At 46.9% G+C, this 24231-nt stretch overlaps 1 protein-coding gene across 4 annotated transcripts in view; it reads left to right on the top strand.

Moving 5' to 3' along the window:
* The window catches only part of CHD6 (chromodomain helicase DNA binding protein 6), a 522916-nt gene that overhangs the window by 239187 nt on the left and 259498 nt on the right, over positions 1-24231 (top strand). For all 4 annotated transcript variants that reach the window (XM_063960191.1, XM_063960189.1, XM_063960190.1 and 1 more), the window contains one exon: positions 17836-17894. In XM_063960191.1, the coding sequence (XP_063816261.1) occupies positions 17836-17894 (59 nt within the window). The remainder of the gene's footprint in view (positions 1-17835; positions 17895-24231) is intronic.

The following is a 24231-nucleotide window of genomic DNA, read 5'->3' as shown; positions in this document are numbered from 1 at the left end:
TCTAGGACAATAATTGCTAGTGTTTACTGTGTAATAGGGAGCTGACAGTCTCACTGGGGCTGTACAGCTTAGGGTGTGCTGGTGTCCTCTCTTCTCTGTGTCTCCTCTCACATATAGTAGGGCAGGCTTGCATTATAACTGTCTGTGTGTATGTTATTGTGTTTACTGTGAATATGGGTAAACACAAGCTCTCCCTTATCTAATGACTCTGTTTCCTGTGAACAATGCAGTCAATATTCACAAATCAGTGAAGAGGCTGGGGGAGAGGGTCCAGAGCCCCACTGGTTATGGTCTCTAAAAACTATGATGTCAGCTATGTCTTCCAAGCTCAATGCTAATGTGCAGAAAACAAGCTGTTGCAGATTTAGCTGCTAGGGCAGATGCACAGCCCCCCCTCTCTCATGCAGGTCCCCAGAAGCGTGGTTTATCTGCTATTCTGTCTGATACAGATTATGATGTACAGGGTGATGGGGATGACCTGGACCCCGTTAGTGGGGATCCCGATGCTGCTCAGGTTATTAAACCCCTCATTTTGGCTATAAGGGATGTTACAGCTCCCTCTAGAGGACGCTGCGTTACAGCAGTCATTTTTCTTTGTACAAAACAAGCCTCCTGTCACTTTCCTTGATTCTACAGAGTTAGATGACTTATTCAAACAGGCCTGGAAAAATCCAGACAAAAAAAGTGTCCAAAATGTTTTTGCGTACTTTCCCATTTACTCCTGAAGGTAGAAAATTTTGGGAGGAACCCCCTTGGGTGGATGACTCAGTATCTCACCTGTCTAAAAATGCAGTGCTACCCGCCCCGGGCTCCTTTACCATGAAGGATCCAGGCGATAAGAAGATTGAGACTACCCTAAAATCTATATACACAGCAGCCGGTATATCGCAGAGAGCGGTCATTGCCCAGGGGATCTCGAGGTGGGAGCTCGACTGCGCACCTTCAGCCATGTCTGGGAGACCTCCTGCCAGGATGCCTGGGTCAGAGATCTCGTTTCTCAGGGCTACAGGCTGGAGTTCGACAGTACTACCCATCAACGACTTTTCAAATCAAGCTTACAAGCTTTGGAGGATATGCAAGTTACGTTGCAACAGGCAATCCGAAAATTGGTTCATTTTCGTGTCATTTTATAGTACCACTACTGCAACGCGGCACAGTGTTTTACTCAACCCTGTTTGTGGTGCCGAAACCGGGCGGTTCGGTCAGACCCATTTTGAATCTCAAATCCTTGAATCGTTACTTGAAGGTGTTCAAGTTCAAGATGGAGTCCCTGTGATTTTTGATTGCGGGCCTGGAAGACCAGGAATTTATGGTCTCCTTGGATATCAAGGATGCCTATCTCCATATTCCGATTTGGCCACCTCATCAGTCGTACCTGCGGTTTGCCCTCCTGGACAATCCCTTCCAATTCCAGGAACTACCCTTCGGCCTATCCACAGCCCCGAGGGTATTCACACAGGTGGTGGCGGAGATGATGTTCCAACTCCGGGTCCAGGGGGTCAACTCCGGGTCCAGGGGGTCAATGTGGTCACTTATCTGGATGATCTTCTGATAAAGGCACAATCCAGGGAGCTTTTGTTGCTCTATATCGACCGCACCATCCATCTTCTTTCGGACCATGGGTGGATCCTCAACTTGCAGAAGTGCCACCTGGAGCCAACTCGGAGGCTCATGTTCCTGGGGATGTTGCTGGATACTTTGGCCCAGAAGGTGTTTCTGCCAGAGGACAAGGCGAAAAAAGATGGTCCGCATGGTGCTCCGGCGTACTCGAGTGTTTATCCATCTTTGTATAAGATTGCTGGGAAAAATGGTTGCCTCTTACGAGGCGATCCAGTACGGGAGGTTCCATGCCACAACATTACAATTGGATCTCCTGAGCAACTGGTCCAGATCGCATCTCCAGGTGCACCGGATGATTCAGCTGTCACCTGAGGCCAGGATTTCCCTCCTGTGGTGGCTACAGTCCTCCAATTTTCTGGAGGGCCATAGTTTCGGGATTCAGGATTGGATCCTCCTTACGACGGATGCAAGTCTGCGGGGATGGGGAGATGTCACCCAAGGGGTGCAGTTCCAGGGCAGGTGGTCAGCCCACGAGGCCCTCCTTCAGATCAACATTCCTGAACTTCGGGCGATCTACAATGCTCTGCTTCAGGCCTCTCCTCTGCTCAGGGATCACGCGATCCAAGTACAGTCGGACAACACCACGACTGTGGCGTATATCAATCGTTAAGGAGGGACAAAAAGCAGAGCCTGCATGCGAGAGGTGTCAAAAATTCTCCTCTGGGCAGAAAGAAATACAAGAGCAGTGTCACCAATCTTCATTCCGGGTGTGGGCAACTGGGAAGTGGACTTCCTGAGCCACCACGATCTCCACCTGGGGGAGTGGGGGCTCCGCCATCTAGTGTTCCAACAGATCATCGACCAGTGGGGTTGCCCACAAATAGACATGATGGCTTCTTGGCTCAACAAGAAGCTTCCCTGGTACTGCTCACGGACCAGGGACCTTCAGGCGGGGCAATGGATGCACTGGCGTCGCCTTGACTGTACTGGCTGGTCTACCTGTTTCCTCCGATTCCATTGCTCTCAAGGTTGCTAAAGCGAATCAGGAATCATGGTATCCAGGCAATTCAGAGGGCGTGGTACGTTCTGGACATGTGCGTTGAAGACCCTTGGCCTCTACCACTAAGAAGAGACCGTTCGTCTACCCGGACTTACGGCAACTTCGTTTGCCGGCATGGAGGTTGAGCGGAACATCCTAGTTTACAAGGACCTTTCCAAAAAGGTTATTGCTACCATGGTTCAGGCCACAAAACCTGTGATGTCAAAACACTCATCATATCTGGAGGAGATAGGTCTCTTGGTGCGAAGAATGCACGTATCCGCCTGCAGTGTTTCACATGGGACGTTTCCTGCAGGTTGGTGTGGGTATACGTCTGGGTTCCATTAAGATCCAGATCTCGGCCCTCTCCATTTTTTCCCAAAAGAAATTGGCATTGTTGTCTGAAGTTCAGACCTTCTTGCATGGGGTACTCCACAACCAACCTCCTTTTGTGCCGCCTACGGCACCCTGGGATTTGGATGTAGTGTTGAAATTTCTACAGTCCTCCTGGCTTGAACCTCTGATGATGGTAGAAGACAAGTACCTCACGTGGAAGACTGTGATGTTACTGGCCCTGCCTTCTGCTCGACGTGTTTCAGAATTGGGGGCCTTATCATGTAAAATTCCATACTTGGTCTTTTATGAGGTCAGAGCGGAGCTCCGGACTAGACAGCAGTTCCTGCCGAAGTTTGTCTCCGCGTTTCATCTGAATCAGCCTATTGTTCCGTCCAGTTCTGACGCTTCTGCTCCTGTGGAGGCATTGGATGCTGTGCATGCCTTGAAGATATATATCAAGCGTACAACTCTGGTCAGAAAGGCGGATTCCTTGTTCGTGCTCTATACTATCCAATGGGTCTATATGTCGGCAGCCTTACCTGTTCGTAGGTCTCTAAAGGCCCACTCTACAAGATCAGTGGGCCCTTTCTGGGCAGCTGCCCGTGAAGTCTCGGCCTTGCAACTATGCCGAGCTGCTACCTTGTCGGGGAGGAACACTTTTGTGAAGTACTACAAATTTGATACCCTGGCCAAAGAGGATACCCAGAGTGGGCAGGCGGTGCTGCAGCAGTCTCCGCACATTCCCGCCCGTTCTGGAAGCTTTGGGACGTCCCCATCGTACTAGTTTCCCCCAATATCCCTTATGGATGCTAGAGAAAATAGGATTTTAATACCTATTAAATCCTTTTCTCGTAGTATAAGGGATGTTGGGTGCCCGCCCCAGTACGTGGACTTTTCTGCAGGTTCTTGTTCTATAGTTAACTGTTCAGCTATTGCTGTTTCCAGCCGTTGCTGGTTGTTGTATGTTAGTGGTGTGCTGGTGTGTAAATCTCACCACCCTTTCTGTTATCATGTTCCTTCTCTCATACATGTCCTTTCTCCTTCGGGCACGTTTTTACCTATAACTGCCTGTGGGAGGGGGCATAGAGGTGAGGAGCCAGCACACCCAGTTGAAGAAATTTAAAGTGCACTGGCTCCTTTGGACCCCGTCTATACCCCATCGTACTAGATTTCCCCAATATCCCTTATGGACTACCAGAAAAGGATTTACCGGTAGGTATTAAAATCCTATTTTTAACAACCGAATCTTCCTGCTGCATCTAATAGGGGGCCAATCTAGGGGGCCAATCTGCATGCAGGCCAATCTAGAACCGGCGATAGCGTCGCACGGGGCCGCACATCGCTATGGGGCATACACACTGAGAGATCTGTGCTTAAATTCTAAGCAATCTAGTCAGATTGCATAGAAATTAAGCATACATCTTTCCGTGAGTACCCCCTTTATGGCTATTAAATATGTGAATCTACTAGAGAGAGAGTTGTTGAAAATTGTCCATGAATTCAGCTGGAGATTCCAGATTTGGGAGGTGGTTGATAGATATACAGTCAAAAGGTCGACCTATGATCTACACGTTTTTTTTAGTTTTTTTCACAGCTTTTACTGCATTTACTATCCGTGTCACAAAATATTACCTTTAGTAACTTTGTCGTGAGCGTACGCATTTCAATAAGTTTACTATCCATATCTCAAACTATTACCATTAGTTACCTTGTGGCGAGCAGTGTGGAGCGAGCCATCGAAGTGTGGCGAGCGGACGCATTTCAACAAATTTTGGTAAAAAATGTTGAAAAACACAAAATAACCACATTTTTTTTGCTGACCTTTTGACCTTGTCGATATTTTGACCCTGTCGACCTTTTAACGGTCGACTTTTTGACCCTTTTGACTGTTGACCTAATGACTGTCTATCTTTTTAATGTCTATCGTCTGTATCACCCCCCCAGATTTGTCCTTGACTGTCTTTGTGATTTAGGGCACATTAACTGTATTATTATAGTTTTACTTTTCTGTTGGCCTCGTGGTGTAGAAAAATAACAGCAGAGTTACCTTAGACCAGGCATTCCCAACCTCAGTCCAAAAAAACACACTTGACAGTCCAGGGTTTAGTGATATCCATGCTTGAGCACAGGTGACTTAATTAGTACTTCATATATTTAGATTTAACCATCTATACTGAATCCTGGATATCCCTAAAACCTGAACTGTTAGTGTGCCTTGAGGACCGAGGTTGGGAATGCCTGCATTAGACTATTATTGTTTGTGTCTCTTCTCCGTAATTGCGTTCCATGCACTGCCCTTCTGTCAGTCTTAATCATGTTTAATCATATCACAATAAGTGTGTGGAGAGATTGTTAAGCAACAGGCATGTACACTGATGATACTAGTTATTTATATGGGTTGGTACAAATGAAAATGACAGAAAGAAAGGGGAGACGACAAACCTCTCAGCTTTCTGTTAGTCATCACAAAAATATTGCACAAAATGAAATCAAATATAGAGTAGTGTCACGAGATGAACGCTTACCGCCGCAGGTCCCGGGATCCATACTCTGCGGCTGATCACAGTGCTGTGTGGCCACGGCGGAAGTGACGCGGCTTCCGGGAGGCAGGAGGGAAGACCTGGTGGCCTGTTGCATTCCTGTGTGTCTGCAGCATAGGGGGGCGGCCATGTTGGAGACCAAGTGCAGTACCAATGAGCATCTATGGGGGAGTGTCAGCCAATCCTGTTTTCTTGATGTCTATAAATAGGCTGGGAATTTTGCATTCTGTGCCAGTGCTTTGTTGTAGTTACTCTGTACCCTAGCTCTGTGCTCCCACAGATTGTTGTGTGCGTCTCAAGGTATTCTGGTCCCATCTTTGCTCTCCAAGTTGTCAGCCAGCTCTCGCTGCATTGTGCCCGTCAGCTCCCCAGAGCGCGGTCACTGTTAACAGCTCACCAGCAAACACATATTCACAGTTTTTCAGTCACGTTTCTCTGACGTCCTAGTGGATGCTGGGAACTCTGTAAGGACCATGGGGAATAGACGGGCTCCGCAGGAGACTGGGCACTCTAAAAGAAAGATTAGGTACTATCTGGTGTGCACTGGCTCCTCCCTCTATGCCCCTCCTCCAGACCTCAGTTAGATTTCTGTGCCCGGCCGAGCTGGATGCACACTAGGGGCTCTCCTGAGCTCCTTGAAAGAAAGTATATGTTAGGTTTTTTATTTTACAGTGAGACCTGCTGGCAACAGGCTCACTGCAACGAGGGACTAAGGGGAGAAGAAGCGAACCTACCTGCTTGCAGCTAGCTTGGGCTTCTTAGGCTACTGGACACCATTAGCTCCAGAGGGATCGACCGCAGGACCCGTCCTTGGTGTTCGTTCCCGGAGCCGCGCCGCCGTCCCCCTTACAGAGCCAGAAGCATGAAGATGGTACGGAAAATCGGCGGCAGAAGACTTCAGTCTTCACCAAGGTAGCGCACAGCACTGCAGCTGTGCGCCATTGCTCCTCATACACACTTCACACTCCGGTCACTGAGGGTGCAGGGCGCTGTGGGGGGGCGCCCTGAGCAGCAATAAAAACACCTTGGCTGGCAAAATAATCACAATATATAGCCCTAGAGGCTATATATGTGGTAATTACCCCTGCCAGAATCCATAAAAAAGCGGGAGAAAAGTCCGCCGAAAAGGGGCGGAGCCATCTCCCTCAGCACACTGGCGCCATTTCTCCCTCACAGTTCTGCTGGAAGGAAGCTCCCTGGCTCTCCCCTGCAGTCTGCACTACAGAAAGGGTAAAAAAGAGAGGGGGGGCACTAAATTTAGGCGCAGTATAACTTATAGCAGCTATAAGGGGACATAATTCAGTTAGTCCCTGCATTATATAGCGCTCTGGTGTGTGCTGGCATACTCTCTCTCTGTCTCCCCAAAGGGCTTTTGTGGGGTCCTGTCTCCTTTAAGAGCATTCCCTGTGTGTGTGCGGTGTGTCGGTACGACTGTGTCGACATGTTTGATGAGGAGGCTTATGTGGAGGCAGAGCAGATGCCTATAAATGTGATGTCACCCCCTGCGGGGCAGACACCTGAGTGGATGGACTTATGGAAGGAATTACGTGCAAGTGTCGACTCCTTACATAAAAAATTTGACGACATGCCAAATGCGGGACAGCCGGCTTCTCAGCTCGTGCCTGCCCAGACGACTCAAAGGCCATCAGGGGCTCCTACTACCTCAGATGGCAGACACAGATGTCGACACGGATACTGATACCAGTGTCGACGACGAAGAGTCAAATTTAATGTCCACTAGGGCCATTCGTTGCATGATTGAGGCAATGAAAGAGGTATTACACATTTCTGATATAAACCCAGGTACCTCAAAAAAGGGTATTATGTTTGGGGAGAAAAAACTACCAATAGTTTTTCCCCCATCTGAAGAATTAAATGAAGTGTGTGAAGAAGCGTGGGCTTTCCCCGATAAAAAATTGGTAATTTCAAAAAAATTACTAATGGCGTTCCCTTTCTCGCCAGAGGATAGGTCACGTTGGGAAACTCCCCCCTAGGGTGGATAAAGCGCTTACACGTTTGTCAAAAAAGGTGGCACTACCGTCTCCGGATACGGCCGCCCTAAAGGAACCTGCTGATAGAAAGCAGGAGGCTATCCTGAAGTCTATATATACACACACTGGTGTTATACTGAGACCAGCTATTGCTTCAGCGTGGATGTGCAGTGCTGCCGCTGCATGGTCAGATTCCCTGTCGGAAAATATTGACACCCTAGACAGGGACACTATATTGCTAACCGTAGAGCATATAAAAGACTCAGTCTTATACATGAGAGATGCACAGAGGGAGATCTGCCGGCTGGCATCTAGAATAAGTGCATTGTCCATTTCTGCTAGGAGAGGCTTATGGACTCGGCAGTGGACAGGGGATGCAGATTCAAAAAGGCACATGGAAGTTTTGCCTTATAAGGGTGAGGAGTTATTCGGGGATGGTCTCTCAGACCTAGTTTCCACAGCAACAGCTGGGAAGTCAGCGTTTTTGCCCCATGTCCCCTCACAGCCTAAGAAAGCGCCGTATTATCAGGTACAGTCCTTTCGACCCCAGAAAAACAGGCGGGGAAAAGGCGGGTCCTTTCTGTCTAGAGGCAGAGGTAGGGGAAAAAAGCTGCAACAAACAGCAGGTTCCCAGGAACAAAAGTCCTCCCCCGCTTCTTCCAAATCCGCCGCATGACGGTGGGGCTCCACAGGCGGAGCCAGGTACGGTGGGGGGCCGCCTCAAAAATTTCAGCGATCAGTGGGTTCGCTCACGGGTGGATCCCTGGATCCTTCAAGTAGTATCTCAGAGGTACAAGCTGGAATTCGAGGCGTCTCCCCCCCGCCGTTTCCTCAAATCTGCCTTGCCGACAACTCCCTCGGGCAGGGAGGCTGTGCTAGAGGCAATTCACAAGCTGTATTCCCAGCAGGTGATAGTCAAGGTGCCCCTACTTCAACAAGGACGGGGTTACTATTCCACACTGTTTGTGGTACCGAAACCGGACGGTTCGGTGAGACCCATTTTAAATTTGAAATCCTTGAACACATACATAAAAAGATTCAAGTTCAAGATGGAATCGCTCAGGGCGGTTATTGCAAGCCTGGACGAGGGGGATTACATGGTATCCCTGGACATCAAGGATGCTTACCTGCATGTCCCCATTTACCTTCCTCACCAGGAGTACCTCAGATTTGTGGTACAGGATTGCCATTACCAATTCCAGACACTGCCGTTTGGACTGTCCACGGCACCGAGGGTGTTTACCAAGGTAATGGCAGAAATGATGATACTCCTTCGAAAAAAGGGAGTTTTAATTATCCTGTACTTGGACGATCTCCTTATAAAGGCGAGGTCCAAGGAGCAGTTGTTGGTCGGAGTAGCACTATCTCGGGAAGTGCTACAACAGCACGGCTGGATTCTAAACATTCCAAAGTCACAGCTGGTTCCTTCCACACGCCTACTGTTCCTGGGGATGGTTCTGGACACAGAACAGAAAAAAGTGTTTCTCCCGCAGGAGAAAGCCAAGGAGCTGTCATCTCTAGTCAGAGACCTCCTGAAACCAAAACAGGTATCGGTGCATCACTGCACACGAGTCCTGGGAAAAATGGTGGCTTCATACAAAGCAATTCCATTCGGCAGGTTCCATGCAAGGACCTTCCAGTGGGACCTCTTGGACAAGTGGTCGGGATCGCATCTTCAGATGCATCGACTGATAACCCTGTCTCCAAGGACCAGGGTGTCTCTACTGTGGTGGCTGCAGAGTGCTCATCTTCTAGAGGGCCGCAGATTCGGCATACAGGACTGGGTCCTGGTGACCACGGATGCCAGCCTTCGAGGCTGGGGGGCAGTCACACAGGGAAGAAATTTCCAGGGACTTTGGTCAAGTCAGGAGTCGTCCCTACACATAAATATTCTGGAACTGAGGGCCATTTACAATGCCCTAAGTCAGGCAAGGCCCCTGCTTCAAAACCAGCCGGTACTGATACAATCAGACAACATCACGGCAGTCGCCCATGTAAACCGACAGGGCGGCACAAGAAGCAGGATGGCGATGGCAGAAGCCACAAGGATTCTCCGATGGGCGGAAAATCACGTCATAGCACTGTCAGCAGTGTTCATTCCGGGAGTAGACAACTGGGAAGCAGACTTCCTCAGCAGACACGACCTCCACCCGGGAGAGTGGGGACTTCATCCTGAAGTCTTCCAACTGTTGTAAACCGTTGGGAAAGGCCACAGGTGGACATGATGGCGTCCCGCCTAAACAAAAAGCTAAAAAGATATTGCGCCAGGTCAAGGGACCCTCAGGCGATAGCTGTGGACGCTCTAGTGACACCGTGGGTGTACCAGTCGGTTTATGTGTTCCCTCCTCTGCCTCTCATACCAAAGGTACTGAGAATAATAAGAAGGCGAGGAGTAAGAACGATACTCGTGGTTCCGGATTGGCCAAGAAGAGCTTGGTACCCAGAACTTCAAGAAATGATATCAGAGGACCCATGGCCTCTACCGCTCAGACAGGATCTGCTACAGCAGGGGCCCTGTCTGTTCCAAGACTTACCGCGGCTGCGTTTGACGGCATGGCGGTTGAATTCCGGATTCTAAAGGAAATGGGCATTCCGGAGGAAGTCATTCCTACGCTGATAAAAGCCAGGAAAGAAGTAACCGCAAACCATTATCACCGTATTTGGCGGAGATATGTAGCGTGGTGTGAGGCCAGGAAGGCCCCAACTGAGGAATTTCAGCTGGGTCGTTTTCTGCACTTCCTACAGTCGGGAGTGACTATGGGCCTAAAATTGGGTTCCATTAAGGTCCAGATTTCGGCTCTGTCGATTTTCTTCCAGAAAGAACTGGCTTCACTGCCTGAAGTTCAGACTTTTGTAAAGGGAGTGCTACATATTCAGCCCCCTTTTGTGCCTCCTGTGGCACCTTGGGATCTCAATGTGGTGTTGAGTTTCCTGATATCACATTGGTTTGAGCCACTTAAAACTGTGGATCTGAAATATCTCACGTGGAAAGTGGTCATGTTATTGGCCTTGGCTTCGGCCAGGCGGGTGTCAGAATTGGCGGCTTTGTCATGTAAAAGCCCTTATCTGATTTTCCATATGGATAGGGCAGAATTGAGGACTCGTCCTTAGTTTCTCCCTAAGGTGGTATCAGCTTTTCACTTGAACCAACCTATTGTAGTGCCTGCGGCTACTAGGGACTTGGAAGATTCCAAGTTACTGGACGTAGTCAGGGCCTTGAAAATTTATGTTTCCAGGACGGCTGGAGTCAGGAAAACTGACTCGCTATTTATCCTGTATGCACCCAACAAAATAGGTGCTCCTGCTTCTAAGCAGACTATTGCTCGCTGGATTTGTAGCACAATTCAGCTGGCGCATTCTGCGGCTGGATTGCCGCATCCTAAATCAGTAAAAGCCCATATGCTGCGCTATATAAGAAACTGTTAATAAATAAATAAATAAATTCCACAAGGAAGTTGGGCTCATCTTGGGCGGCTGCCCGAGGGGTCTCGGCTTTACAACTTTGCCGAGCTGCAACTTGGTCAGGGGCAAACACGTTTGCTAAATTCTACAAATTTGATACCCTGGCTGAGGAGGACCTTGAGTTCTCTCATTCGGCGCTGCAGAGTCATCCGCACTCTCCCGCCCGTTTGGGAGCTTTGGTATAATCCCCATGGTCCTTACGGAGTTTCCAGCATCCACTAGGACGTCAGAAAAAATAAGATTTTACTCACCGGTAAATCTATTTCTCGTAGTCCGTAGTGGATGCTGGGCGCCCATCCCAAGTGCGGATTGTCTGCAATACTTGTATATAGTTATTGCCTAACTAAAGGGTTATTGTTGAGCCATCTGTTGAGAGGCTCAGTTATATTTCATACTGTTAACTGGGTATAGTATCACGAGTTATACGGTGTGATTGGTGTGGCTGGTATGAGTCTTACCCGGGATTCAAAATCCTTCCTTATTGTGTCAGCTCTTCCGGGCACAGTATCCTAACTGAGGTCTGGAGGAGGGGCATAGAGGGAGGAGCCACTGCACACCAGATAGTACCTTATCTTTCTTTTAGAGTGCCCAGTCTCCTGCGGAGCCCGTCTATTCCCCATGGTCCTTATGGAGTTCCCAGCATCCACTACGGACTACGAGAAATAGATTTACCGGTGAGTAAAATCTTATTTTTCGTATCATCCAGCAAACAAATCTTCACAGTTCCTCAGTCACGTCTTTGCATCACACAGCAAACACATCTTCACAGTTCTTCAGTCATGTCTTCGTATCATCCAAAGCATATTCTTCACAGTTCTTCAGTCACAACTTCGTATCATTCAGTGGACATTCTTTACAGTTTTTCATTCATGTTCTCATACCATCCAGAAACCAATTATTCGCAGTTCTTCGCACGCTTCTACGTCATCCCTCAGACCTCGTCATAGTTCCTCAGCCACGCCCATTTCATCATTCAACAATCCACCTCTCTCTACATTCACTAACTTCATTCTTCAGGAGTCCAGTGACCTCATTCACTGCAGTTCGCCAACCCTGAATTAGTTAGTCACAGACTTTCTTCAGCCACATTAAGATCTGTTGCCGTTAATAAAATATATGAAAAGGAATTATCTTCATCCTCCTTGTTTCCTGCATTCAGGAGCATCTGCTCCTTCGGTTGGTCTGAGTCCAACGGATTCACAAAAACAGCCTGTTCTGACAAGTAGCTGCTAATAGTATTTATACCTTGAGGATTTTGTTTATTTTCTTACATCATGTAATCAAAATGGATTGATTCAAGGAAACAGAATTTTTTACATTTCCGTTTTCTCTCTGAATCCATTGGGAGACGCTGGGCGGTTGAGTGTAGTGGCATGTCAGGAGTTTAACATTTTAAATATTCAGTATACTATATTTTGTACTCCTCTCTTCTATGTACCCATTCTGCAAGAAAATTTTATTTTTCTAATATAAATAAACATTGTAAGAAACCGTTTCTCTGCCTCGTTAAAAAAAGAAAAGAAAAAAAAAGAATCACGGAAATTATACATAGAACTATCGCCTGTTTTGATGCAGGCTAGCTGTATCCCTCACTAACCCCATGGCCATGATGTGTCCCCTAGATGAAGGAAAGATAGATAATGTTATCCCAGGCCTGTAGGGAGACTCATAGAGGTGAGAATGGAAAGACTGCAAGGAATCGAAAAGAGATCTGCCAAGTGGATTTCCACACAGGCCGCGCCTCTAAAGCCACCCTGCATGTAACTGTGAGGAGAAAGGCGGAGATGAAATACAGTGTCCTCTGGGAGAAAAAGGGTTAATGCTTCTGATTTAGAAGTGTTTTAATCCTACAATTTATCATGTATGGCTCCGTAACAACAAGAAGATTGTCATCTGCAAAGATTGAGTTGTATTTCCAACCTCCACCTCAGAAAAGTCTTTTGCAGCACAAATTTTAGCAGCTAGAGGTTCAATAGTCAGCGAAAATGAGAGGGGAAAGAGGCCACCCCTGGCAAATGCTGTTAGTGGGGAACACACCATACAGAAACCCATTACTGAACACTCAAGCAAAAGGGGATTATACAATGCTAACATAGACAAGAGAATCTGGCCTTGAAAACCACATTTGGAGAAAACAGGTCACATGTACAACTGGGCCTACTACGGTGTGCCGGCGCTCGGGATCCCGGCAGCGGGATCCTTACCGCCGGTATACCGGCAGCGAGGCGAGCTTGAAAGAGCGATACGCATGCCATGCTATATATTCCCCCTATAGCGGTGTCGTGGACAGCAAAGAGGGAAAATAGTTGTTGGTTTGCCAGCTGTCGGGATTCCAGGGCTGGTATGCTAAGCGCCGGGATCCCGACAGCCGGCACATCAAGTGCCACCCGTACAACCTATGATCTTTTTCTGTGTCCAGAGAAAGCAAAGCTATGCCTTCCTACGATACAGAAACATTAATTAAGTCAAAACCCTATGAGCATTATCTGACGATTCTCTGTCTGACACAAACCCTAACTGGTCAGGGTGAATTAGTAAGGGTAGAAGAGTACAGAGGCGGTTAGAAATTAACTTAGGGGGTAATTCAGAGTTGATCGCAGCAGCAAATTTGTTAGCAGATGGGCAAAACCATGTGCACTGCGGGGGGGGGGGGGGGCAGATATAACATGTGCAGAGAGAGTTAGATTTGGGTGGGTTATATTGTTTCTGTGCAGGGTAAATACTGGCTGCTTTATTTTTGCACTGCAATTTAGATTTCAGCTTGAACACACCACACCCAAATCTACCTCTCTCTGCACATGTTACATCTGCCAAACCCCCCCCCCCCCCCCCCCCCCTTGCAGTGCACATGGTTTTGGCCAGCTGCTAACAAATTTGCTGCTGCAATCAACTCTGAATTAGGCCCATGGTGCGATGTTATCTTACGATTTTGACTATATAATAAGAAAAGTTAGCACATATCGCACCGTGTGTGTACAGAGCTTGTGATACCGTTGTGCGCTCCTGCGGGGTCGGCATCGCAGGAAAAAACAGACTGTGCAGGCAAGGCAATTTTGACTATATGGTGTACAATCTAGTACATACTGTAGTATAGTCAAAATCGCACATTTTCAAAATCACAGATACAGTGTATACAATCTGTAAAGGGAATATTCAAAGACAACATAGAGGCCCTGCATTTAATAGTAGGAGAATGACACTTTCTGTGTGCATTCCCATACCTGCTCTTGAAATCCCTGCAGCTAGGGACTCTGAAAATAAGAAATCAGTGTCAGTTGCTTGCAAAGGGACTTTATTGACTGTGCTATGCTGTCTTAAAGTCTTCACTTACCATAGGGCCCAGAATATATTTGCCCACCCACCTGGAAAGGATGTTCGCTTTTGCTTGTTTGGGACTGCCATCAACAGGCAGATCCATCTCTTGACCATTAAACAGTCACCACTTCTTGCTAGTGTTAAGTCCTCAGAAAGGGACATCATCTTGTACACTCTGTCTTATAGTGATATTAGGTGCTATCCTTCGATTTCGACCGGATCTGAGAGAGAAATCGAAGGATTGTATGCACATTTAAGGTACCATGAGACGCGATGCGCGGACACGCTGCTCGAATGTCGCGTCTTATGATAGTATATGCTGCACATAATATTTCTCGCATCGCAGTGCGATTGCATGTGTTTTTTTTAACACATGCAATATATCGCACTGCGGTGCGCGATGGGCACCCGCCCCCTCGGCGGTGACGTGCCCATCACGTGATTACCATGCGATCGATCGCATGGTAATCACTTTGGCAGCTCAGGTGCGATACCCTGCGATGTCGCGCCGCGGGGCATCACACAAGTGTATGGGCACCATTACTGGTACCAAGAGATAAGTCTCTTACCTGGCTGTTCCTGTGCACTGTCAGAATCTGCTGCACCTCCTAGATGGAGCAGTGTCAACGCAGGGACATTGTTCACTACCTCAGTTAGAATCTGCACATTTTAAATCTGCCCCAACTGCAATGCAGCATGGTTTTGGCCAGGTGCAAAGTTACTTTTTTTTTGTTTTTTTTTGTTTTTGCCCTCAACTCAGAATGAGGCCCTAGGTTAGAGTTAACGATGCTTAGCATTTTGCATAACTGTTTCGTTCCTGGGCTATTATTGTCCCATAGCTAGTTTTTCCCATGACTGCCATTAGACTTTATGGGGCATATTTAGTTGGCCACGTAGTTACCAAAAATGTCACACCGCAGAGTTTTATTACACAGGTGTGAGATTTTTTTTATTTTATTTTTTGATCTTCTCCCAGGCAAGTAAAAATTTTCTTTTGATATTTTAAGTAAAAATTGTCAGGACTTCTGTCTGGAGGCCTTGGGCACCCCTCCCTAATAACTAATTAACCAATTGGAAGTTTTCAGTTGGCTTAATTCAGGGTTGGTGAACCTGCGGCTCTCCAGCTGTTGTTAAACTACACATCCCAGCATGCCATGCAACACGTTTAGCATGGCCAAATAGCAAAATTGTAGCAGGGCATGTTGGTATGTGTAGTTCAACAACATCTGTAGAGCTGAAGGTTCCCCACCCGTGGCTTAATTAGTCCAGTAATTACTTGCCTTTTTATCTCTTTTTACATACAAACATTTGCGAGAGCTAACATCCAGAGGAGCATACCTGACTTCAGTCTTCCTCCGACATCTTCCACTGTGCACATTAAGATTCCTGAGTGCAAGATTAGTGTGCATGAGACCCCTGTCACCCCATCACTGTGTGTGACCCCCAATCAGTGTGCTTGCCCCCATGTCAGTGTTTTTGACCACCTGTCAGGGTGCAAGCACTTACTGCAGTCTGGGCAGCTTCATCTTCTTCGATGGGAGTGCAGCAGCAGTCCGGAGCATGCAGCAGCCAGGCACAGCGGAGAGAGGAGCGTCCAGAAATGGAGAGGTCCGCAACCAATTGTTCTTATGCAGTTATCTGGAGCATACTCTCTGTAATCTTAGATTGGTTGCGAGGTCCATGTATTTTTTAACGGGCAAAACCTCACGGCCTATTGAATATGCCCCTAACTGTCTTATTATCCAAAGGTCACTCTTTAGGCTCCCTAAAAAAAATGTTGTTGTTTGGATTCTCTCTTTTAGTGGACAACCTGCTCTAGACAAACTCACAATTGTGCCATATCCTCTTATTTTCTTAGAATTGCCTTGACTGTTCTCCAGGGGATAATTAGAGTTTATATATTTTCCATGTTTGGTGCTTTTCAATAACTTTTTCTCGTATTTGCTTTTATGATGTTGCTTTTATTTGGAAATGTACTGACAAACTTTGTGACTTCTTACAATCTATTTATTTTGCAAATCAATTGATCCACATCAATTATAAACAGCTGGATTTCAATCAGTTCTATAACATCTAAAGGCAAGTGATTGCTCAAAGGTTTATTTCCAGAGACCTTTGCAAAGTGTTGTACAATTAGCTATCTGCTTTTTGTTTGTAATTAAGAAAAAAGCTTTTGTGCTTTCTTTGTTTGACATTGCATAGTGAGAAGGAGTGGCATATCCAATTTAATCACGAGGAAAGAAACTAAAATGTGAACAGTGCCAAAGGGGTGAATACATTTTATAGCCGCTGCATATTGTTCTGTACTAGGCAGTATTAAGCGAAAAAATAAAATAAAAATTGATGATAATTTTTTTTTAAATAGAATTTAGATTTGCATTTGGGATGTGTCAGTTGCTTTGAATAGAATCCTAACATTGGGTACACATTAGACAATACATATCTAATGATATAGTGTTCCGACACGGATCGGAACGACATATCGTCTAATGTGTAAGTCGAATCGTGTATTACTGTGTGTTGTTCCTGGGTCGTCCCGTCGGGCGTGCTGCACACCTAATAGTGTGGGGCAATAGCGGTGGGCAGTGATACATCGTGACTTCTGGTCACCGCATTGTGCAGTGTGTATGGGTGCCACGACTTATCGTTCCGTCGGTCATGCTGTGTGCTGATGTACACATAATTTTCACGTGCATCAGAATGATGTGTACCCCAGCTGACAGCACAACCGACAGTATAATATATTGCTGTGGATGACAGTGCGATGCATCGTTGCCCACTGCATTAAAAATGCATGCTGTCGTTCTCTGGGTCTTCCCGTTGGGCATGCTGCATGCCCGATGGAATGATCCGTGGGAGCGCGCAATTGGCTATACACATTAGGCGATATATCATTACAATCCACAACTAAACGACTATCAGCGAATGTGTACCCGGGGTTAGTCTGGGAAAAGATTATTCTGTATTTGCTTACTGTGTGAAGATGCACTACCCTAAAATACATATTGACTTGTTTATCTCGCAATATTTGAAATTAAAATTTAAGCACAAAACAAGCCCTGGCCCTGTTATTCCCAAGCATCACTTTTCTTCTTCAGCCCACCAGGGGGCACAGGGAACACCGGGTATAACCTGGAGAGGAGAGGGTCTGGGCACCAAATACTGTAGTTACTATTTTTTCCCCAGCAGCCCCAGACTCCACCAATATACTCCGCCACCAGTTAGACATTTTCCGTTAGGTGCCGGCAGGAGCTGGCGGGGTATATTGGAGAGGTAGTCTGGGGCCGCTGGGAAAATAGCTATTTGTTGCCCAGACCCTCTCCTCTCCTGGTTATACCCAGTGTTCCCTGTACCCCCTAAGCACTCAAAGGAAAGGATTTAACAAGGTTAGTGGTAAAACAATAAAATATAACCTGATCTTAAGTATCTGTTTGGTTTATCTCCTGAATCTCTTACTTATATATTTGAGTCTTATTTGATAACTTTGTCTTGTAAGTTATATTAAAGGTTTTGTGCCCTATTTGGTTTTATTATTCTGGTCTCCTGTAATTTAACATGGGTTATACACTTATACTCTTCATTTGTCTTTCAGTTCACTCCTGGAGGAATGCCAATGGAGACGGAGGAATTCTATGTCAAGTACAGAAATTTGTATGTCACTTGCACCAGTTTTATGTATTTGAATTGTTGCTCAATTAACTTGTTAAGGAATATATTTATTTAGCACAGTGCCTAAAGGTGCATACACACTTGCAGAGAAAATGAGCGTCATCGCTCATTTTCACCCTTCCTGAGCAACGTCGCTCATTTTCTCTGCAAGTATGTATTCTGCCGCCGACCAGCTATGCGCAGCCCCGCGGGTTGATAAAGACTTTCAATGTCTGCCGTGCAGGCTACTCAATCTGGAAGAGCTGCCTGCATGGCCTGGGCGCTGCGTGACGTCACTGAGCGATATGATCGTATTGCTCGGTGTGTATGTCTGGCTGCCGACCGCCTGGCCCGGGGAGGGGGAGACACTAGGTGACGTCGCTCATGTTGCACGTCGCCTAGTGTGTACCCACCTTATGCAAATGTAAATTAGCTCATTTTATCAGGATTCCTGTCTTTAGATTAGTTCTGGACATGTTGGGCAGTTTGAATGTTGGAACAAATTGTTCCATACAGTGTTTGGCTATCCAAATGATTCTTTTGAAAACTGAATAATATATGTTTGATAGCATACTGGACAATCAGATATGTCAATTGGTCCCATGTGTGAGGTTATTATCAGACCAAGGGGGCAATTGAATTAGCTGTCGGGCAATAAAACGTGGAATGTTATGCTGAGTACACACTTGATCTGCAGATATATCTACAGTCTGCCCGGGCAGTGTGTTGTACATACACACTGCCCGATTCGTCGGGACTGATGTCACGAACTGGGTGGGCATTTAGAGTGTGTACGCACCTTTAGTGTGCCTTGAGGACCAAGGTTGGGAATGCCTGCTATAGTGTGTATCTAGCTTTAAGATTACCATTATATCCCTTTAATCCAGGACAGCCTGCATTACACCTGGTTTTAATCAGCGGCAGAACCTGTGTAAATCATAGGTGTCCCAGATGAAGGGTTAATAGTGGCAAGCCTACGTATTGTTATTATTGATGGAATCTCTCGCCAAGTAGGAGTTCTTCTTAATATTACATTTAGCACTAGTTATTGGCTTGTTCTACTTTATTTGTGTGCAGTAAATTTGTATTACTGCAATTTCCACTTTATAGAAAAATTAATTGTGAATTTTACAACTTAAGAAGACAAAGACAGCGCTGATGAGTATAAACTCCCCAATTCTGTACAGCTGTGTGGGATAGTCAGCCCAATAACAAATATGAACAAAATAGTAATTGCATCTCGGGAATGGGGGAAAGATACTAATAAGCAAATGTTCACTCAACCTATTTAGTAAGTTTTTTATAAATGGTATTTCTTAGTCAGCCACTAGGGTACACTGGAACATGCCGACACTGGGGTAAAGACGGTTGGCTATAGGGAGCCTGGCACTTTAAATTTTAAAGTAGTGTGAAAGCTCCTCCCCCTCTATTCCCCCTCATCCCTCAGTTTAGAATTGTGCAGAGGGAGCTGGTCACACTTGGCTGAGCTCCAGCCTTGATTTATTTGATTTCTTTTCTCCTTTTTGTTTCTTGGCTTCAGGATAACCCTTCCCCACTTATGTGGGTTCCGTGGCGAGCTGCGCTCACCACAGGTTCTATTCCCACTCTATGGGTGTCGTGGACTGAACTGCAAAGGCAACAAAAATGTTTTTGTTTGTTTACTCCATATGCAATAAAAAAAAGCTCACACTGATGAGTCTTCCTTGTTTGATGCTTGTGCTGCGGAGATGGTTCAATCTGGCTCCTCTCAGGACACCTCCCCGCCCCCCCCCCCCCCAATCCCCCCCCCATATCCTTCGGCGGTAGCTCTCTGATACTGTGTCACAATTACATAGTGAACTTCCTGCAATTCGTAAATTTTGTGAGGCTGCTGATTTCACACGGATATCCAGATCACCTTCCACTTCTGTTGCTGCTGAACCGCCTTGGGTTGCCGCTGTTGCCAAGTCGGTAGAAGGTCTGACAAACATAGAGCCTTCTATGAATCAGTCTAAAGGTGCATACACGCTAGGCGATTTTGAGTTCAAAGTAGCTCACTTTTTGCATTTTGAGCTACTTTGAGCTCAAAATCTCCTAGTGTGTATGGCTGGGTGGTGAGCGCTGATGCGCGCTCCCGCATCCTTGCTGGCAGCCGCCGTCCGTCGGCCTGTTTTACCGGCCGAGTGAACCACTTTCACCTCCGTGAACATCACTGGGTTGGGTGTATGCACTGTGCGATTTTCTGTTCAGCGATGTTCACATTATCGCTGTGCATACACACTGGGCAAAAACGTCCTCTGTGTATGCACCTTTAGGCATCTTTACAAAAGATAAGGAAGAGGTCCTTGCCTCAGGTCCTACAATCGGGTGAGACGGGAAAAACTCATGTCCGAAGACAAAGTAGATCTTGCGTTAGATGAGATCTCTGAATCTGAGGATTTATCTAATCAGGATTCCGCACAAGGGGGGGTCATTCCGACCTGTTCGCACGCTGCCGTTTTTCACAGCGCAGCGATCAGGCCACTACTGCGCATGCGTACACACCAGAATGCGCATACGCGTCGTATGGGTACAAAGCGGATCGTTGCTGAGCAATGGATTTAGCGAAGAATCCATTCGCACAGTCAATCGCAAAGAGATTGACAGGAAGAAGGCGTTTATGGGTGTCAACTGACCGTTTTCTGGAAATGTTTGGGAAAACGCAGGCATGTCCAAGCGTGTGCAAGGCGGGTGTCTGACGTCAATTCTGGGACCAGACAGGCTGAAGTGATCGCAGCGGCTGAGTAAGTTCAGACCTACTCAGAAACTGCACAAAATGTTTTTGCAGAGCTCAGCTGCACAGGCATTCGCACACTTGCAAAGCGAAAATACACTCCCCTATAGGCGGCAACTATCTGATCGCAGCGCTGCAAAAAGTAGCTAGCGAGCGATCAACTCGGAATGACCCCCACGGAATAGAACCCCTTATTTTGGCAGTGTGACAGATTTTAAACATATCTGATACGTTGCTTTTTCCCTTGTTTGGCAAAAAGCAACGTTCGTCGGTCATCTATCCTTTCACTCGCATACTGTCAGAGGCTTGGAAAAGCACTGATAAAGGTCTACAGGCAGGGGTTCCAGATGACTAAGTGATTATTTTGGCAGAACACATTTAAAGAATCTGCAATTTACTTAGGTGAAGCTGCTAAAGATATTGGTCAGTTTAATTCCAGAATATCTGCTATTGCAGCTAGGAGAACATTGTGGCTGCGTTCATGACAGAATACAAGAGAGCTGTATAAGCTCTTCCATTTGCCGGAGAGTTCCTTTTTGGTAAGGCATTTAGACAAGTGGATTTCTCAGGCCACGGGAGGAAAATCCACTTATCTCCCAACTCCTCCTACACATACAAGACCTCCCTGTGCGGGGACTTCATTTTGTTCCTTTCAGACAGCACGGGCCTTTCGACGAAGAAGAATGGATACACCTCCGAGAGGTAGAGGGCGTGGTAAACTGCAACTAGTTGCCTGTTGCCAGGAACTTAAACCTGCAGAAAAGACTGTGACATGACGGGCTCCCCTCCCACCTGGGGGTATCCACGGTGGGAATCCGCCTTCAAATTTTACATGACGCTTGGGTTCTCCTGTCCACAGATCTGTAGGTTTACAAACTAGATTTCACATTTTCTCTATCGTCCTAGTGGATGCTGGGGTTCCTGAAAGGACCATGGGGAATAGCGGCTCCGCAGGAGACAGGGCACAAAAGTAAAGCTTTCCGATCAGGTGGTGTGCACTGGCTCCTCCCCCTATGACCCTCCTCCAAGCCAGTTAGATTTTTGTGCCCGGCCGAGAAGGGTGCAATCTAGGTGGCTCTCCTAAAGAGCTGCTTAGAAAAGTTTAGCTTAGGTTTTTTATTTTACAGTGAGTCCTGCTGGCAACAGGATCACTGCAACGAGGGACTTAGGGGAGAAGAAGTGAACTCACCTGCGTGCAGGATGGATTGGCTTCTTGGCTACTGGACATCAGCTCCAGAGGGACGATCACAGGTACAGCCTGGATGGTCACCGGAGCCTTGCCGCCGGCCCCCTTGCAGATGCTGAAATAAGAAGAGGTCCAGAATCGGCGGCAGAAGACTCCTCAGTCTTCTAAAGGTAGCGCACAGCACTGCAGCTGTGCGCCATTTTCCTCTCAGCACACTTCACACGGCAGTCACTGAGGGTGCAGGGCGCTGGGAGGGGGGCGCCCTGGGAGGCAAATGAAAACCTATTTTGGCTAAAAATACCTCACATATAGCCTCCGGAGGCTATATGGAGATATTTAACCCCTGCCAGAATCCGTTAAGAGCGGGAGACGAGGCCGCCGAAAAAGGGGCGGGGCCTATCTCCTCAGCACACAGCGCCATTTTCCCTCACAGAAAGGCTGGAGGGAAGGCTCCCAGGCTCTCCCCTGCACTGCACTACAGAAACAGGGTTAAAACAGAGAGGGGGGGCACTAATTTGGCGTTAGAAATATATAAAAAAGATGCTATAAGGGAAAACACTTATATAAGGTTGTCCCTATATAATTATAGCGTTTTGGTGTGTGCTGGCAAACTCTCCCTCTGTCTCTCCAAAGGGCTAGTGGGTCCTGTCCTCTATCAGAGCATTCCCTGTGTGTGTGCTGTGTGTCGGTACGTGTGTGTCGACATGTAGGAGGACGATGTTGGTGAGGAGGCGGAGCAATTGCCTGTAATGGTGATGTCACTCTCTAGGGAGTCGACACCGGAATGGATGGCTTATTTAGGGAATTACGTGATAATGTCAACACGCTGCAAGGTCGGTTGACGACATGAGACGGCCGACAAACAATTAGTACCGGTCCAGACGTCTCAAAAACACCGTCAGGGGTTTTAAAACGCCCGTTTACTTTAGTCGGTCGACACAGACACAGACAGGGACACTGAATCCAGTGTCGACGGTGAATAAACAAACGTATTCCTTATTAGGGCCACACGTTAAAGGCAATGAAGGAGGTGTTACATATTTCTGATACTACAAGTACCACAAAAGAGGGTATTATGTGGGATGTGAAAAAACTACCATAGTTTTTCCTGAATCAGATAAATTAAATAAAGTGTGTGATGATGCGTGGGTTCCCCCCGATAGAAAATTATGGGCGGTATACCCTTTCCCGCCAGAAGTTAGGGCGAGTTGGGAAACACCCCTTAGGGTGGATAAGGCGCTCACACACTTATCAAAAAAAGTGGCGGTACCGTCTATAGATAGGGCCGTCCTCAAGGACCAGCTGACAGGAGGCTGGAAAATATCATAAAAAGTATATACACACATACTGGTGTTATACTGCGACCAGCGATCGCCTCAGCCTGGATGTGCAGAGCTGGGGTGGCTTGGTCGGATTCCCTGACTAAAAATATTGATACCCTTGACAGGGACAGTATTTTATTGACTATAGAGCATTTAAAGGATGCATTTCTATATATGCGAGATGCACAGAGGGATATTTGCACTCTGGCATCAAGAGTAAATGCGATGTCCATAACTGCCAGAAGATGTTATGGACACGACAGTGGTCAGGTGATGCAGATTCCAAACGGCACAAAGGTGTATTGCCGTATAAAGGAAGAGGAGTTATTTGGGGTCGGTCCATCGGACCTGGTGGCCACGGCAACTGCTGGAAAATCCACCGTTTTTACCCTAAGTCACATCTCTGCAGAAAAAGACACCGTCTTTTCAGCCTCAGTCCTTTCGTCCCTATAAGATCATATCTGCCCAGGGATAGAGGAAAGGGAAGAAGACTGCAGCAGGCAACCCATTCCCAGGAACAGAAGCGTTCCACCGCTTCTGACAAGTTCTCAGCATGGCGCTGAGACCGTACAGGACCCCTGGATCCTACAAGTAGTATCCCAGGGGTACAGATTGGAATGTCGAGACGTTTCCCCTTCGCAGGCTCCTGAAGTCTGCTTTACCAAGGTCTCCCTCCGACAAGGAGGCAGTATGGGAAAAAATTCACAAGCTGTATTCCCAGCAGGTGATAATTAAATTACCCCTCCTACTACAAGAAAAGGGGTATTATTCCACACTATATTGTGGTACTGAAGCCAGAAGGCTAGGTGAGACTTATTCTAAATCTAAAAATTTTTTGAACACTTACAAAGGTTCAAATCAAGATGGAGTCACTCAGAGCAGTGATAACGAACAGGAAGAAGGGGACTATATAGTGTCCCGGGACATCAGGGATGCTTACCTCTATGTCCCAAATTTGCCCTTCTCACTAAGGGTACCTCAGGTTCGTGGTGCAGAACTGTCACTATCAGTTTCAGACGCTGCCGTTTGGATTGTCCACGGCACCCCGGGTCTTTACTAAGGTAATGGCCGAAATGATGA

Source organism: Pseudophryne corroboree, chromosome 3 (genome assembly GCF_028390025.1).
Source record: "Pseudophryne corroboree isolate aPseCor3 chromosome 3, aPseCor3.hap2, whole genome shotgun sequence".
In the NCBI taxonomy this organism is placed as follows: Eukaryota; Metazoa; Chordata; class Amphibia; order Anura; family Myobatrachidae; genus Pseudophryne; species Pseudophryne corroboree.
Note: the sequence above shows the minus strand (reverse complement) of the source record. Positions and strands in the feature narration are given on the sequence as shown.